This window comes from Tachyglossus aculeatus, chromosome 19 (genome assembly GCF_015852505.1).
Source record: "Tachyglossus aculeatus isolate mTacAcu1 chromosome 19, mTacAcu1.pri, whole genome shotgun sequence".
NCBI classification, from domain to species: Eukaryota; Metazoa; Chordata; class Mammalia; order Monotremata; family Tachyglossidae; genus Tachyglossus; species Tachyglossus aculeatus.
In genome coordinates, this window is record NC_052084.1 from 10,168,004 (window position 1) to 10,184,295 (window position 16,292).

General features: G+C 44.9%; 1 protein-coding gene across 7 annotated transcripts in view; it reads left to right on the forward strand.

The window, feature by feature from the left end:
* GPATCH2 (G-patch domain containing 2) overlaps positions 1-16,292 on the forward strand; it is a 125,764-nt gene that overhangs the window by 663 nt on the left and 108,809 nt on the right. For all 7 annotated transcript variants that reach the window (XM_038760811.1, XM_038760810.1, XM_038760807.1 and 4 more), the window contains exon 2: positions 10,756-11,472. In XM_038760811.1, coding sequence (XP_038616739.1) covers positions 10,756-11,472 — 717 coding nt within the window. The remainder of the gene's footprint in view (positions 1-10,755; positions 11,473-16,292) is intronic.

A 16,292-nucleotide genomic window follows, 5' to 3' on the forward strand; every position in this document is an offset into this window, starting at 1 on the left:
CTGACCTCCCTCGGCAACAATGACCATGGCATTTGTTAGGCGCTTACTATGTGCCAGACACCGTGCTAAACGCTGGGGAGGTTACAAGGTAATAATAGTAATGGAACAGCAGTGGAAAGAGCCTGGGCTTTCCTGACGGGCGAGGCCTCGCTGAGGGGGGCAAGTACGAGCCGAGAGGTTGCCGGGAAACCGGGCCTACCCTCACCAAACCCTCCTGCCTCAGCCTGATCTCCCTCGGCAACAATGACCGTGGCATTTCTTAGGCGCTTACTATGTGCCAAACACCGTTCTAAACGCTGGGGAGGTTACAAGGTAATAATAATAATAACAATGGAGCAGCAGTGGAAAGAACCTGGGCTTTCCGGACGGGCGAGGCCAAACTGAGGGGGCCAAGGCCGAGCCGAGAGGATGCCGGGAAACCGGGCCTACCCTCACCAAACCCTCCTGCCTCAGCCTGATCTCCCTCAGCAACAGTGGCCATGGCATTTGTTAAGCGCTTACTATGTGCCAGGCACCGTGCTAAACGCTGGGGAGGTTACAAGGTAATAATAATAATGGAACAGCAGTGGAAAGAGCCCGGGCTTTCCGGACGGGTGAGGCCAAACTGAGGGGGGCAAGGCCGAGCCGAGAGGATGCCGGGAAACCGGGCCTACCCTCACCCAACCCTCCAGCCTCAGCCTGACCTCCCTCGGCAACAGTGACCATGGCATTTGTTAGGCGCTTACTATGTGCCAGACACTGTGCTAAACGCTGGGGAGGTTACAAGGTAATAATAATAGTAATAATGGAGCAGCAGTGGAAAGAGCCCGGGCTTTCCGGATGGGCCAGGCCAAACTGAGGGGGGCAAGGCCGAGCCGAGAGGATGCCGGGAAACCGGGCCTACCGTCACCCAACCCTCCTGCCTCAGCCTGACCTCCCTCAGCAACAATGACCATGGCATTTGTTAGGCGCTTACTATGTGCCAGACACTGTTCTAAACGCTGTGGAGGTTACAAGGTAATAATGATAATAATAATGGAGCAGCAGTGGAAAGAGCCCGGGCTTTCCGGACGGGCCAAGCCAAGAGGATGCCGGGAAACCGGGCCTACCCTCACCCAACCCTCCTGCCTCAGCCTGACCTCCCTCAGCAACAATTACTATGGCATTTGCTAGGCGCTTACTATGTGCCAGACACTGTTCTAAACGCTGTGGAGGTTACAAGGTAATAATGATAATAATAATGGAGCAGCAGTGGAAAGAGCCCGGGCTTTCCGGACGGGCCAAGCCGAGAGGATGCCGGGAAACCGGGCCTACCCTCACCCAACCCTCCTGCCTCAGCCTGACCTCCCTCAGCAACAATTACTATGGCATTTGCTAGGCGCTTACTATGTGCCAGACACTGTGCTAAACGCTGGGGAGGTTACAAGGTAATAATAATAATAACAATGGAGCAGCAGTGGAAAGAGCCCGGGCTTTCCGGACGGGCGAGGCCTCGCTGAGGGGGGCAAGGCCGAGCCGAGAGGATGCCGGGAAACTGGGCCTACCCTCACCCAACCCTCCTGCCTCAGCCTGACCTCCCTCGGCAACATTGACCATGGTATTTGTTAGGCGCTTACTATGTGCCAGACACTATTCTAAACGCTGTGGAGGTTACAAGGTAATAATGATAATAATAACGGAGCAGCAGTGGAAAGAGCCCGGGCTTTCCGGACGGGCCAAGCCGAGAGGATGCCGGGAAACCGGGCCTACCCTTACCCAACCCTCCTGCCTCAGCCTGACCTCCCTCAGCAACGATGACCATGGCATTTGTTAAGCGCTTACTATGTGCCAGACACCGTGCTAAACGCTGGGGAGGTTACAAGGTAATAATAATAATGGAGCAGCAGTGGAAAGAGCCCGGGCTTTCCGGACGGGCCAGGCCGCGCTGAGGGGGCCAAGGCCGAGCCGAGAGGATGCCGGGAAACCGGGCCTACCCTCACCCAACCCTCCTGCCTCAGCCTGACCTCCCTCAGCAACAATGATCATGGCATTTGTTAGGCGCTTATTATGTGCCAGACACCGTGCTGAACGCTGGGGAGGTCACAAGGTAATACTAATAATAACAATGGAGCAGCAGTGGAAAGAGCCCGGGCTTTCCGGACGGGCCAGGCCGCGCTGAGGGGGGCAAAGCCGAGCCGAGAGGATGCCGGGAAACCGGGCCTACCCTCACCCAACCCTCCTGCCTCAGCCTGACCTCCCTCAGCAACAATTACTATGGCATTTGCTAGGCGCTTACTATGTGCCAGACACTGTGCTAAACGCTGGGGAGGTTACAAGGTAATAATAATAATAACAATGGAGCAGCAGTGGAAAGAGCCCGGGCTTTGGAGTCACCCGCTGTTGGGTAGGGATTAATAATAATAATGATCCCAGTCTTAATCCCCATCTTCCAGATGAGGGAACTGAGGTCCAGATAAGTGACCTTAAAAATCTCCAGTGGCTACCAATCAATCTGTGCATCAGGCAGAAACTCCTCACCCTGGGCTTCAAGGCTGTCCATCACCTCCCCCCCCCACCTCACCTCCCTTCTCTCCTTCTGCAGCCCAGTCCGCACCCTCCACTCCTCCACCGCTGATCTCCTCACCGTACCTCGCTCTCACCTGTCCCGCCATCGACCCCCGGCCCACGTCATCCCCCGGGCCTGGAATGGCCTCCCTCTGCCCATCCGCCAAGCTAGCTCTCTTCCTCCCTTCAAGGCCCTGCTGAGAGCTCACCTCCTCCAGGAGGCCTTCATTTATTTGTACATATCTATTCTATTTTATTTTGTTAGTATGTTTGGTTTTGTTCTCTGTCTCCCCCTTTTAGACTGTGAGCCCACTGTTGGGTAGGGACTGTGTCTATATGTTGCCAATTTGTACTTCCCAAGCGCTTAGTACAGTGCTGTGCACATAGTAAGCGCTCAATAAATACGATTGATGATGATGATGACCTAGTCCCTGCCCCACATGAGGCTCAGAATCTTAATCCCTACTTTACAGATGGGGAAACTGAGGCACAGAGAAGTAAAATGACTTGCCCAAGGTCATACAGCAGAAGAGTAGTAGAGCTGTGACTAGAACCCATGAAGCAGCGTCGCTCAGTGGAAAGAGCACGGGCTTTGGAGTCAGGCCGTGGGTTCAAATCCCGGCTCTGCCACTTGTCAGCTGTATGACTTTGGGCAAGTTACAGATGGGGAAACTGAGGCACAGAGAAGTAAAATGACTTGCCCAAGGTCACACAGCAGAAGAGTTGTAGAGCTGTGACTAGAACCCATGACCTTCTGGGAAGCAGAGTGGTTCAGTGGAAAGAGCCTGGGCTTTGGAGTCAGAGGCCGTGGGTTCAAATCCCGGCTGTGCCACTTGTCAGCTGTGTGACTTCGGGCAAGTCACTTCACTTCTCTGGGCCTCAATTCCCTCATCTGTAAAATGGGGATGAAGACTGTGAGCCGCTCGTGGGACAACCTGATTACCTTGTATCCACCCCAGCACTTAGAACAGTGCTTTGCACATAGTAGGCGCTTAACAAATACCAACATTATTATCATTATGATTATTCTTACTCCTAGGCCCGTGCTCTAGCCGCTTCGCCATGCTGTTTCCCATTTAATGGATGGGTACCACTGCACTCTTCTGCTTTCACATCCACTTATGTACGAATGAATGTACATTTAAACTTGCGTACTCAACCGTTCGACCCCATACGCGTCCATATAGCCACCTTTCTATTTTCTTCTTCCTCTCATTTGTAATTCATTTGTGGGTCTATCTCCCGCCACAAGATTGTAAGATTCTCAAGTTGTGAAGCAGTGTGGCTTAGCAGACAGTGCACAGAACTGAGATTCTGGAGACCAGGGCTCGAATCCCAGGCTTTCACTGAATGGCCAAACTGAGAATCAATCAATCAATCGTATTTATTGAGCGCTTACTGTGTGCAAAGCACTGTACTAAGCGCACTGTACTAAGAAGAAAAATTCTCCTTTGTTCCATGCTTGGTGACAGTAGAAGCAGTTTGTAGAAGAAGCAGCGTGGCTTAGTGGAAAGAGCCCGGGTTTGGGAGTCAGAGGTTGTGGGTTCTAATCCCAGCTCTGCCACTTTTGTCAGCTGTGTGACCTTGGGCAAGTCACTTAACTTCCCTGAACCTCAGTTACCTTATCTGTAAAATGGGGATGAAGACTTGAGCCCCACGTGGGACTACCTGATTACCTTGTATCTTCCCCAGCTCTTAGAACAGTGCTTAGCACATTCATTCAATCCTATTTATTGAGCGCTTACTTTTGCAAAGCACTGTATATAATATGCACTTAACAAATACCAAAATTATTATTATTATTATTGTTAACTTTGGGTTGGATGCAATTAGTAGAGTGTTTGTTCCTGAAAAGCAAATGTATATCTAGGGATCTTCCAGTGAAAAGAAACTGGGTGGTGGGCTAGAGAAATCGTGTAGACTAGTGGAAAGAGCAGGGGCCTGAAAGTTAGAAGACCTGGGTTCTAATCCCGGCTCTACTACTTGTTTGCTGTGTGGCCTTGGGCAAGTCACTTAACTTTTCTGTGCCTCAGTTCCCTAATCTGTAAAATGGGGTTTAAGACTGTGAGGCCCCTGTGGGACAGGGACTACGTCCAACCCGTTTATCTTGTATCTACCCCAGAGCTTTAGAAAAGTGTTTGACACATAGTAAGCACTTAACAGATACTATTTAAAAAAATTGACCTTCTTCCATTTATTCCGTACCTCTGGAACTAGTACTAATGGTTAATGAATGCTATTTCAACTACTGTTTTCCTCTTCTCCCGTGTACCTCTGCATCAGGAACAAGGTATACAGTTTGCCCCTGGCTGTGATCATGATTCACATCCAGAGACAGTGGTTTTATGGGAGAAAGAATTAAACTTCAACACTTTGTAGAAAATTGTGCCTAGTTCTTGCCAATTGCATCCTTTGTAAGAAATACAACTCACTGGGCTATGTGTATGTAGGCCTTAATCTGATGGCTATTTGCTGAGCCCCTATCAGTTGAATTTATTGAGCATTTACTGTGTGTAGAGCACTGCTAAGCGCTGGGGAGAGTATGTGTGGTAGACAAGTTCCCTGCCCACAACTAGTTTACGGTCTAGAGGACTGTGTACAGAGCCCTGTAAAATGCAGGGGAAAGGTACAGGGAGGAAAGTAGAGATATTGTCCCTAAAAGGCCCAGGAGGAGACACTCATTAGCAGTAACGGAGAACAAAAGTACTAAATGAACAAAATAAAGTCAAAAAATTGAGTGAATGACTGAAAAAATGTGAATAGTGGTGCATTCCTACCAAAGAAATAATTTTCAGGGCCAGCTCAGATCCGGCAATTACAACCTCACCCATAATCCTATGGTGGGGGCGGAGAATGACAAATAGGTCCTATACTCTTGTGAGTTATCTCAATCACAGTTGCCAGTTTTACTTCAGTCCAGAAAGGCGTGCTGCTAATTTATGTATTCCTGAAATATAAGCAGCTATACTTGAATTTCTTTGCAAAACGTTCATTTCTTGCAATTGGGCACATGGTTCAGATGAGCAGTGGAAACTTAAGGTCTCTTCAGAACCCCCCAAACTGCTTTGGCTTTCAGGCAGTACTATATTATATACTCAAAGACTCTGATTGCAAGCTCTCTTCTAACACTTTACCCCTATATTCTTCCTGTTAAATAAAACCCAACATAATTATCTCTTTAACTTGTCACATTCAATGTTTGTAACTCTCAAGAGTTTCATACCTTTGAGTAGTAGCTCTAAAATTGAAATAGCATAATATCATGCAGAAAACGAGGTTGAGTTAAGACATTTCCCTCTGCATTTAAGGAATTTAAAGTCAATCTTGCTACAGATTTAGGAGTAGCAGCTTTGTTAATCCTCTGTGTATATTTTTTTTTTTTATTTCTAGGGTACAAAATAAGTGCCCTACTGATAAACCGCAGTTCTGTCAGTGTAGTTATCACAATATTTATGTTTCTTTAGCAGTGAAGGAGAAGCAGTTTTATTGTTAGCAAGAGAGAGCTTGTCATAATGTGTCCTCTACTAACTTTACAGAAGACTTGTAAAATACATATTTTAGGAATGTGAAAGGAAACACATCTTCTACATGTTTTTTAGTGTAGTTACCAGTGGATTTTTTTTGTGTGACAGAAATTTGAGATGTAACTCTTATTACAGTTTGCATTTAGCCGCATGTATGTGTTAATGTCTACTCCCCATTGTCAACTTTTGAGTGACTACTGTAGACAGAACTATTCTGGGTGGCTCAAGATCATTTGAGAAGTAAAAAAAAAAACCTGGTCTCTGACTTCAAAAGTTTAAATCTTAAAATCCGTGAAGATGAGTAGTCCAAAGTTAGCGAATGTACAGTGTCAGTAAGAACAGACATATGTACTGAAATGCAGGGTTAGTTTTTGTCTTTGCATTTAAGGAGTTCCAAAGCAGTCATTGGAAAAGCTCAGATACAGTGAACCATGGTAAAGCAATTAATTACATTACAAATCAAGAGATATACCAGTGCTTTGCACATAGTAAGTGCTTAATAAATGCCATTATTATTATTATTATTATTTTCAAAGCTGTTCTAAAAAGACACCTCCTTCAGGGGGCATTCCGTGACAAGTCTACTCCCTTTCATGCCACCCTATCATAGACATGAATTCTAAAGTGGCTATAATAATTGTGGTATTAAGCCAAAATGCTAGATGTTGGGATGTGTGTAAAATAATCTAGTTAGGCACAAGCCCTGTACCACATGGGTACATAGTCTAAAGGGGAAGAACAGCTATTTAATCCCCATTTTACAGTAAGGAAACTGAGGCACAAAGAAGTTGAATAACTTCTCTAAAGTCACACTGCAGATACGTGATGGAACTGGGATTAGAACCCAGATCTTCCAACTCCCAGGCCTGTGCTCTTTCCACTGGACCCTGGTGCATTTCTAGCCCCTCTGTGTATTTTTTTTGTTTATTTTTTTGCTCTAACTTTGATTTGAAGGTGGATGTTGGCAGAGGCCGTGATATCTTCGAGGCCGGAGAAGAGGTGACAAAGCAGAGAAGAGGGTGGGCTGGGGATAAAGACTTGGGAGTCATCTGCCTAGAGGTGATAGCTGAAACCATGAGCGAATGTGCCTCTCTGGAGGGAGGAGGATCAATCAATCAATCAATCAATCGTATTTATTGAGCGCTTACTATGTGCAGAGCACTGTTCTAAGCGCTTGGGAAGTACAAATTAGCAACATATAGAGACAGTCCGTACCCAACAGTGGGCTCACAGTCTAAAAGGAGGATATTAGAGAACCCAGAACTGAGCCTTGAGGACATTCTCGGTCAAGGTGTAGGAGATGACCAAGTGCCAGCAAAGCAGCGGACCAAGAGGTAGGAAGAGAACCACGTTATAGCGTAGTCAAGGCCGAAAGGAGCGGTCAGCGACGTCAAGGGCAGGTTGAGGCAGATTAGGACGGAGATGGCCCCTGTAGATATTGCCAGAAGATCCCCTGGAATCTTTGATAAGCATCATCATCATCATCAATCGTATTTATTGAGCGCTTACTATGTGCAGAGCACTGTACTAAGCGCTTGGGAAGTACAAATTGGCAACATGTAGAGACAGTCCCTACCCAACAGTGGGCTCACAGTCTAAAAGGGGGAGACAGAGAACAAACCCAAACATACTAACAAAATAAAATAAATAGAATAGATATGTACAAATAAAATAAATAAATAAATAGAGTAAAAAAATACGTACAAACATATATAAATATATACAGGTGTTGTGGGGAAGGGAGGGAGGTAAGATGGGGGGATGGAGAGGGGGACGAGGGGGTGCATCCTCAGTTACTCTTAAGGATAAAACATTGTTTCAGGGTAATGGCTGCCCTCTCATTCTTCCACGTAACTGCCAAGGCAAACGGAATGAATGAGATACTGATCCTGTGCTGTTCACTTATAATGACTTTATTTCAAGCAGGCTGATCGATGCAGATATCAGCAACATCATCAATCATATTTATTGAGCGCTTACTGTGTGCAGAGCACTGTACTAAGCGCTTAGATATAACCTGAGAGATGCTGGTTAGGCAGTGTGACATCTACTAACTGTAATATTACTGGCCCCGCAATGACATCCGGGGAGGCCCAGACCTTTGGAGTAGCCCAGGCCGTCGAGGAAACCAAGCACTGATTTGGAGAGTGAACTACTCTCCTCCAGATGGCTGCGTATTCGTGACTCAGCTTTGGGGGTTTATTTTTTAAAGTGACAGATGCCGATGTGTCCCCATAATCCTGCATAATCCTGAGCTGTCCCCATAATCTTGCAAACACGTTGCTGTTTAGAATCCTAACTAAAAACTTGTGGGTTATTGCTCAGTCAGCATATTTAATTTTGGCCTATTCAGTAGTCTCCAGATATTTTTTGGCAAGTGTAAGATGTGGGTGGAAAAATGAAGAATTATTGTTTTTTTAATGATGTCTGGGAAGGATTTAAAAATTTAACCCTTGTGGTCTTTTTTGATACTGTTTTGTTCATCTGAGCTAGGTTTCTGAGGTACTCTTAAATGGAGTCAATTTTAAGAGTAGCTGAAATTAATCGATCCAGAGATGGGGTGTTGAACCCTTTTTCTGCACACATTAAGTACAGTTTCACAAAATAAACGCAACTTTGTGTCCGTAGGTTTTATTTTTACCTTAAAACATTGAGCGAATCTGTCCGAATTCAAAAGTGAATATTTGATCTTACTTTATTCTGTTATCCCAAGGGCTTATTACAGGTCTTTGCACACCGTGAGTGCTCAACAAATACCATCGATTTATCTAATGAAGGGAGAAAAAGGTTTGGATGAAAAAGTTATTTCAAGCCCAGTGGATAAAACATTCTCTTGACTGGGCCTCAGTCAAGGATACAGTCCCAGATTGGTGGATGTAACCATGGTCAGAGGTAGGGAGAGGTATGGGATGGATAGAAATCAGGAAAGTTTTTTTTTTTTTTGTAAACTTCCAAGCACCAGCGCTGAGCGAATGCTCCTGTAAGGCCATTGTGGGCAGGAAACTTGTCTGCTAATTCCATTGTACTGTACCTCTCCCAAGCACTTAGAAGAGTGCTCTGCACATAGTAAATGCTCAATAAATGCCATTGATTGATGATGATGATTATGATGGTGATGAAGAGCTGGGCGAAGAGGAAGGTATAGATGAGACTGGACTGCTTTAAGCAGGAGGCCGGAAAGCAAGGGACGGGAAGAGAGCTTTAGAGCTAACAAGAATTCTGAGCAAGTTTTTTTCATGTTATAACCTGAATTGATTTTGTTTTGTGTAAGGAACTGGGATAGAAAATAGGGCGTAATAGAGTGAAATTCCAAAAATCTGCACTCTAATTATTCAATAATAATTAGCTTGTTGGTAGAATCTGTTGGGCTATATATTTTATTGTGCAATGTCCATACTGCTTTTGAAAAGTCTCTCTTGTTGGCTTGTGATTTTTTATCAATCAATCAATCAATCAATCAATCGTATTTATTGAGCGCTTACTATGTGCAGAGCACTGTACTAAGCGCTTGGGAAGTACAAATTGGCATCACATAGAGACAGTCCCTACCCAACAGAGGGCTCACAGTCTAAAAGGGGGAGACAGAGAACAGAACCAAACATACCAACAAAATAAAATAAGTAGGATAGAAATGTACAAGTAAAATAAATAAATAAATAAATAAATAGAGTAATAAATATGTACAACCATATATACATATATACAGGTGCTGTGGGGAAGGGAAGGAGGTAAGACGGGGGGATGGAGAGGGGGAGAGGAAAGAAGGGGCTCAGTCTGGGAAGGCCTCCTGGAGGAGGTGAGCTCTCAGCAGTCCAGTTTTGAATACAAGGATGGGGTAGCGAAGCAGTGTTACCTAGTGGAAAGAGCATGGATCTTGTTCTTATCCCAGATCTGCCAATTGTTTGCTCTGTGACCTTGGGCAAGTCATTTAAGGGAACAGCGTGGCTCAGTGGAAAGAGCCCGGGCTTTGGAGTCAGAGGTCGTGGGTTCAAATCCCAGCTCCGCCACTTGTCAGCTGTATGACTCTGGGCAAGTCACTTAACTTCTCTGTGCCTCAGTTCCCTCATCTGGAAAATGGGGATTAAGACTGTGAGCCCCACGAGGGACAACCTGATCACCTTGTAACCTCCCCAGGATTAGAACAGTGCTTTGCACATAGTAAGCGCTTAATAAATGCCATCATTATTATTTAAGTGCTCTGCTTACAAGCAAATTGTGGTATTTGTTAAGCGCTTGCTATGTGCCGGGCACTGTACTAAGCACTGGAGTGGATACTAGCAAATCAGGTTGGACTCAGTCCCTGTCCCAGTCTCAAACTCCATTTTACAGATCAGGGAACTGAGGCACAGAGAAGTGAAGTGACTTACCCAAGGTCACACAGCAGACGCGTAGCAGAGCCAGGATTAGAACCCATGACCTTCTGACTCCGAGGCCTGTCCGCCATCCGCCACGCCAGGCTGCTGCTTTAATTAAATCCTACTACCTCCTTCTTAGAGTATGAGCTCCATGTGGAACGGAGCCTCTGCCCAACCTAATAAACCTAAATCTACCCCAAGCACTTAGAACAGAGCTTGACACATAGTAAGCGCTTAACAAATGCCATTAAAGGAAAATGGGAAAATTGGCCGGGGAGAATATTGGCATAACAAATGATTAGCGTTGATTCACTTCACTTTGAATCCTCTTTCTCCTCTTCTAACAAATACAGGCATTTCAGTCGAACAATGGAGGAACTGGTTCATGATCTCGTCTCGGCACTGGAGGAAAGTTCAGAGCAAGCCAGAGGAGGATTTGCAGACACCGGAGACCATTCTCGCAGTGTTTCCTGTCTTTTGAAACGCCAAGCAAGGAAAAGGAGAGGGAGAAAGAGGCGATCGTATAACACCCATCACCCCTGGGAGACAGGCCACTGTTTAAGCGACGGTTCCGATTCCAGTTTGGAAGAACCGAGCAAGGATTATCGAGAAAGCCACAGTAATAATAAAAAAGACCATAGTGACTCAGATGACCAGATGTTAGTGGCAAAACGCAGGCCTTCGGCAAACCTGAATAACGCTCGAGGCAAACGGCCTTTGTGGCACGAGTCTGAACTTGCTGTGGACAATGTAGGGAACAGAACTCTACGAAGGAGGAGAAAAGTAAAACGCATGGCCATAGATCTACCGTCGGAGGCCTCTAACACACTGACACTGACTCAGCAGCAGGACAACAGCAGAGATCAGGAAATGGACAATGACGGTAAATCATACCAACATCAAGAATTTATCAAGAGCAAAGTGAAAAAAAGAAAACTGGCCCCAGCGAAACCAGGCGTGGAGATCCTAGATGAGGGAGTTGTAATAGAAAACGAAGAAGTGACACAGACCAGTAAGGACAAAATGGAATATGAAGAGCAAAAAGGCTCAGATGAGAACATGAGTGAAAGGTGGTTAATTTTTTCTTTTCTTAAAATAGAATGGTTGGCATTATTTATCTGCAATGTCTGGGGCGGTGTTTTGTATTTCATCACATTTTGTCGTATTTTTAAAAAAATTCCCTCTAGTAAACTTGCGATGACGCATGCTATTTGTTTGACCTAACCAGTTATTACATCTCACCGATCTTACGTAAAAAATTTTGACAAGGCAAAATTGTTCATGTGCTGGGTGTTCATATGTGGAATGATCAAAAAGTGATTGTATTTAGAAAAGATAAGTTGTACAATTTGCATTCCTAGTACATTGGGGAAATTTAGGAATTTTTGAAAAGGTTTAGAGTTGAGAGTTTGAATAAAAACTGGCAGTATTAACCAAGTTAGGTGTAGTCCCATGTTGGTGTTGGCAAATCACTTTATTTACTTACCTGGGGAATCTCTAGGCTTTAGTGCTTTGATTATCACTATTCATCAAAAGGTTCTGATCGGTTCGAATCACCCAGTGGTTAGACAGCCTTCATTTGCCAGGGATAGATGCGTAAAATGCCTGCGGATGGCAAGGAACACCAATCATTTGTGAAATGCAAAAACCAATTTGCAGGATGGGAACACCTGAGCTGGCTGTTAGAAAAATGGGGGAGTGGTGACCCTTTGGCAGTTGGTTTCATCTCTCCATTCCAGACAGCTGATATACCGCAATGGTAATGTTGTTTCCAAAGTACTCTTTCACTAATATAGAAAAGCAACTCATCATTTTCCCATCCCACAGAAGTGATGTTACCTGCAAAACTCAAAAGTGTTTGTTCGTATTTGTCTTGCCCAGTCTATGTCTCAGAGCTGAATGTGGAACTCACTAGATGTGAGTTCCATCTTACCTCCTTCCCTTCCCCACAGCACCTGTATATATGTTTGTACGTATTTATTACTCTATTTATTTATTTTACTTGTACATATCTAGTCTATTTTATTTTGTTAGTATGTTTGGTTTTGTTATCTGTCTCCTCCTTTTAGACTGTGAGCCCACTGTTGGGTAGGGACTATCTATATGTTGCCAACTTGTACTTCCCAAGCGCTTAGTACAGTGCTCTGCACACAGTAAGCGCTCAATAAATTTGATTGATTGATTGATAGATGGCACACAGCTTTGGAATTAACTTGCTACCTTTGAGGGCAAAGGATGTTTCAACTGGTAGGAGTTAAACCAGTGCCCCCTACATAGATGTAAGCGGTTCCTTAATTTATCTGGTTCACTGTACATTTAAAAAGAATGGAAAGTTATTTCATTACAGCAGGGTATATTTTATTAGTATTTTACACATTCCGGTTCATCCTTTTGGGAAGGGAATCTTCTGTATTAATCAGGAATATAACTTAATACTTGAAATGCCCCTCTTATCCCTGGACAAGGCTAATATAGTAGAAAAAAAAGTCTTGTGGGTTATCCATTGTATTGCCCTTTAGTTACTTCTAGGAAAAGAAAAGCAGACATGACGTATGCAGACAGTTATTCAGGGGCTTCTCCATTTTATTGATTGAATTTGGTCCATTTTTTATGGTATTAAGTACTTACTCTGCACCAAACACAGTTCTAAGTGTTGGGATAGGTACAAGTTAATTATGTCAGACACAGTACCTGCCCCACATGGGGCTCACAGTCCAAGTAGGAGGGAGAACAGGTATCCCCTTTGTACAGTTGAGGAAACTGAGGCAAAGAGAAGTGAATTGACCAAGGTCACAGAGGAAGCAGTTGGTGGATAGAATATGGGCCTGAGAGTCAGAGGACCTGGGTTCTAATCCTGGCTCTGCCAGTTGCTTGCTGTGTGTCCTTGGGCAAATCACTTAACCTTTATGTCTCAGTTCTGTTCTCCCTCCTTTTTAGACTGTGAGCCCCATGTGGGACAGGGACTGCATCCAACCTAATTAACTTGGATCCACCCAAGTACTTAGAACAGTGTTTGATACATCTTAAGTGCTTAAAAAATACCATAAACACTCCCCCCACAAAACAAAAATAAAGAAAAAAAACCTAAGGAACAAATAGGAAGGGATGTAATGTCAGAAGAAACAAAATTCTGGCAGGAACAAGAATGATGGAAGGAGCACTATCATTTTCAAGTCAATTCCATGTTTAATAAAAGAATGTTTCTTCTCCCCCCAGTCTTTCTGTGTACCCTGTCAATCATGGGGGAAAAAAAAAACAGGGAAAAGCTAACGTGTTCCATCAAATTCTGATGCTAAAAGTGAACCTGGGAAAACACAATATTTAGGGTAATTTTGGATGGTGAAGTGAAAGTTCTCTAATTCACCTGCCGTCTTCTCTTGCTAAGTATTTGATGAAGATCAAAGCAGATGAACAGGGCAGTAGCCTTTGAATTTTGGTTAAGTTCCCGATAATATTCCCACTGTGGTCTCTGCTACTACCCACCTGCTTTTTAGTTGGTGGTGACACAAAGATTTCGCCCTTAATTTCACAATCCACACCCTTAGCAGAAGTGGCAAAATATAGGACTATCAGAAGGAAGTTATCGTAAACTTTAGAGACCAAACCATAAATTATGTGCAAAGGGTAGGCAATTTAGGATCAAACTATAAGAAGTAGAACTTTATCAGGTTCAATTTTTATTGAGGAATAAGCATTGGCAAAATATCTGCTAAATGAGCAAATTAACAAAAGTGCTGGGTTTAGTATTGAAAACCGAGGCACACATTCCTCAGGGAGTCTGAGGAGTGAATGGGTAGCGGATAGTCTTTCATCCCACGTCAGCATTAAATATTTAGAGTCTGTCTCCCTTTTTAGATGGTCACCTCCTTGAGGGCAGGTGATTGTCAACTATTTTTTATGGTCACTGCTTGGTGGTCAGGTCAACTATTATATTCTTCCAAGTGCTTAATGCAGTGCTATGCACAGAAGCTCTCAACAAACACTACCGATTAAGCATGCTTATGACTACAGGAATTAATGAGACACGGTGCAAAGTAAGTCAAAGATCCTGCAGAATAGAGTATATCAGTGCCCAAATTTTTATACAGGCTAAAGGCTAGAGCAGGGTGTTTAAACTGCAGCCCGTGAATTTAATTCAGACTAGAACATCATTGATGGAGTAGAGGGGGGTGGGGGGGATCGCAGCCTGAACCCCCTACTCCAGGGGCCAGCGTGCATGGGAATCATGAGACCTCTAACTGAGGTGCTCAGCCATCTCTCACTTTCCCGTGAGACCCACTAAATTTTGTTTTTTTTAATCCTTAAAGCCCCCCCCACACGCACACACACTTTGGGTCAGGTGGGCCTTGGGAGAGGGATGCCCACAGAAGGCAGCGGCCCAGCACTGGGAACATTGTGGAGCACGGCGGGAAGGAGGAGAAGCAGCCAGCAGTGGGAGAAACTGAGGTTCAAAAGACACAGCCTCCCACCCCTGGAGAAGCTCAAGTGTCATCAGCAGGCAATGGAAGCAGCCTGGCCTAGTGAGTGGAAAGAGCCCAGGCCTGGGAATCAGAGGACCTGAGTTCTAATCCCAGCTCTGCCGCTTGCCCACTGTGTGACCTTGGACGGGTTTTTCCCATTTTATTAATTCATTCAGTCGTATTTATTGAGCGCTTGCTGTGTGCAGAGCACTGTACTAAGCGCTTAAAGCAGCGGTGTTCCGGGGTCAAGCTGAATTGCACAGCGTAAGAAAGGAGCGGTGAGGATTTGATGGCAGCAGCTAATAAAACGCATCAATCTATCACTTCGCTTCTCTGTGCCTCCGTTACCCCATCTGTAAAATGGGGATTAAACCCTATTCCCTCCTACTTGGACTGTGAGCCCCATGTGGGACGGGGACTGAGTCCAACCTGATTCACTTGTACCTACCCCTGTGCTAAGAACAGTACTTGGCACGTAGCACTTAACAAGTACCATAAGAATAATATGGTACTTATATTATTATGGTGCTCGTATTATTATCATTATGATTATTATCGGTCACTGCCTTGACAATGGTTTGTCTCTCCTGCTGCTGCTATTGCCCCTCACAGTTATGCTGCCATTCCATCCCTTTGTGGTGAGCTGCTGCTATTTGCTGATGTGTTTCCAGCCCCTGCTTCTCTCCATGCTCTTCAGAACAGCAGCTCAGGGAAAACTCACCGCGACGAGTCCTACGATAACCCCAGTATTGGAGCCACAGCGGCAGTCTTGCCCCGATTCATTCATTCAGTCATATTGAGTGCTTACTGGGTACAGAGCACTGTACTAAGCGCTTAGTACAGTTGCCCCGATGAGGCAGCAAAACACAGAGTTGCCAGATAGGGAGTCCCCAATCAATCAATGGTCTTTATCGGGCGCGTACTATACAGAGCTCTGTACTAAGCATCACCACCACTGGAGACCTCATCATCCTGGTGAGTAGCTAAAGTTCGAATGTGAGCCCGTCAAGTGATATTTAGTGCCTGCTATGTGCTAAATCTGAGAGCCCTTTGTGGGCAGGGAGTGACTGTGTTGATGTACTGTACTTTCCAAGCGCTTAGTACAGTGCTCTGCACACAGTAAGCGCTCAATAAATACGATTGAATGAATGAACGGCTGAATGAATGAATAGAAGTAGAAGGCAGGATCAGATGAGGCCCTATGTGGGTCTTTAGAGGGTGTGTGCTTGGGGGTGTGTCTCATTATCAACTGCCAAATTGTATTTGAATGCCTACTATGTGCAGAGTGCTCAACAAACCCTTTGGGAACATGGGTCTCTCTGTCTCTCCCCTCCTGCCTTTTTTGTCTCTACACCTTATCGCTATCCCACTTTGCTCTTGAAAATGTGATGACTTTACCTGCTGTGCGTATGTGTGATTCTCCGACTCTC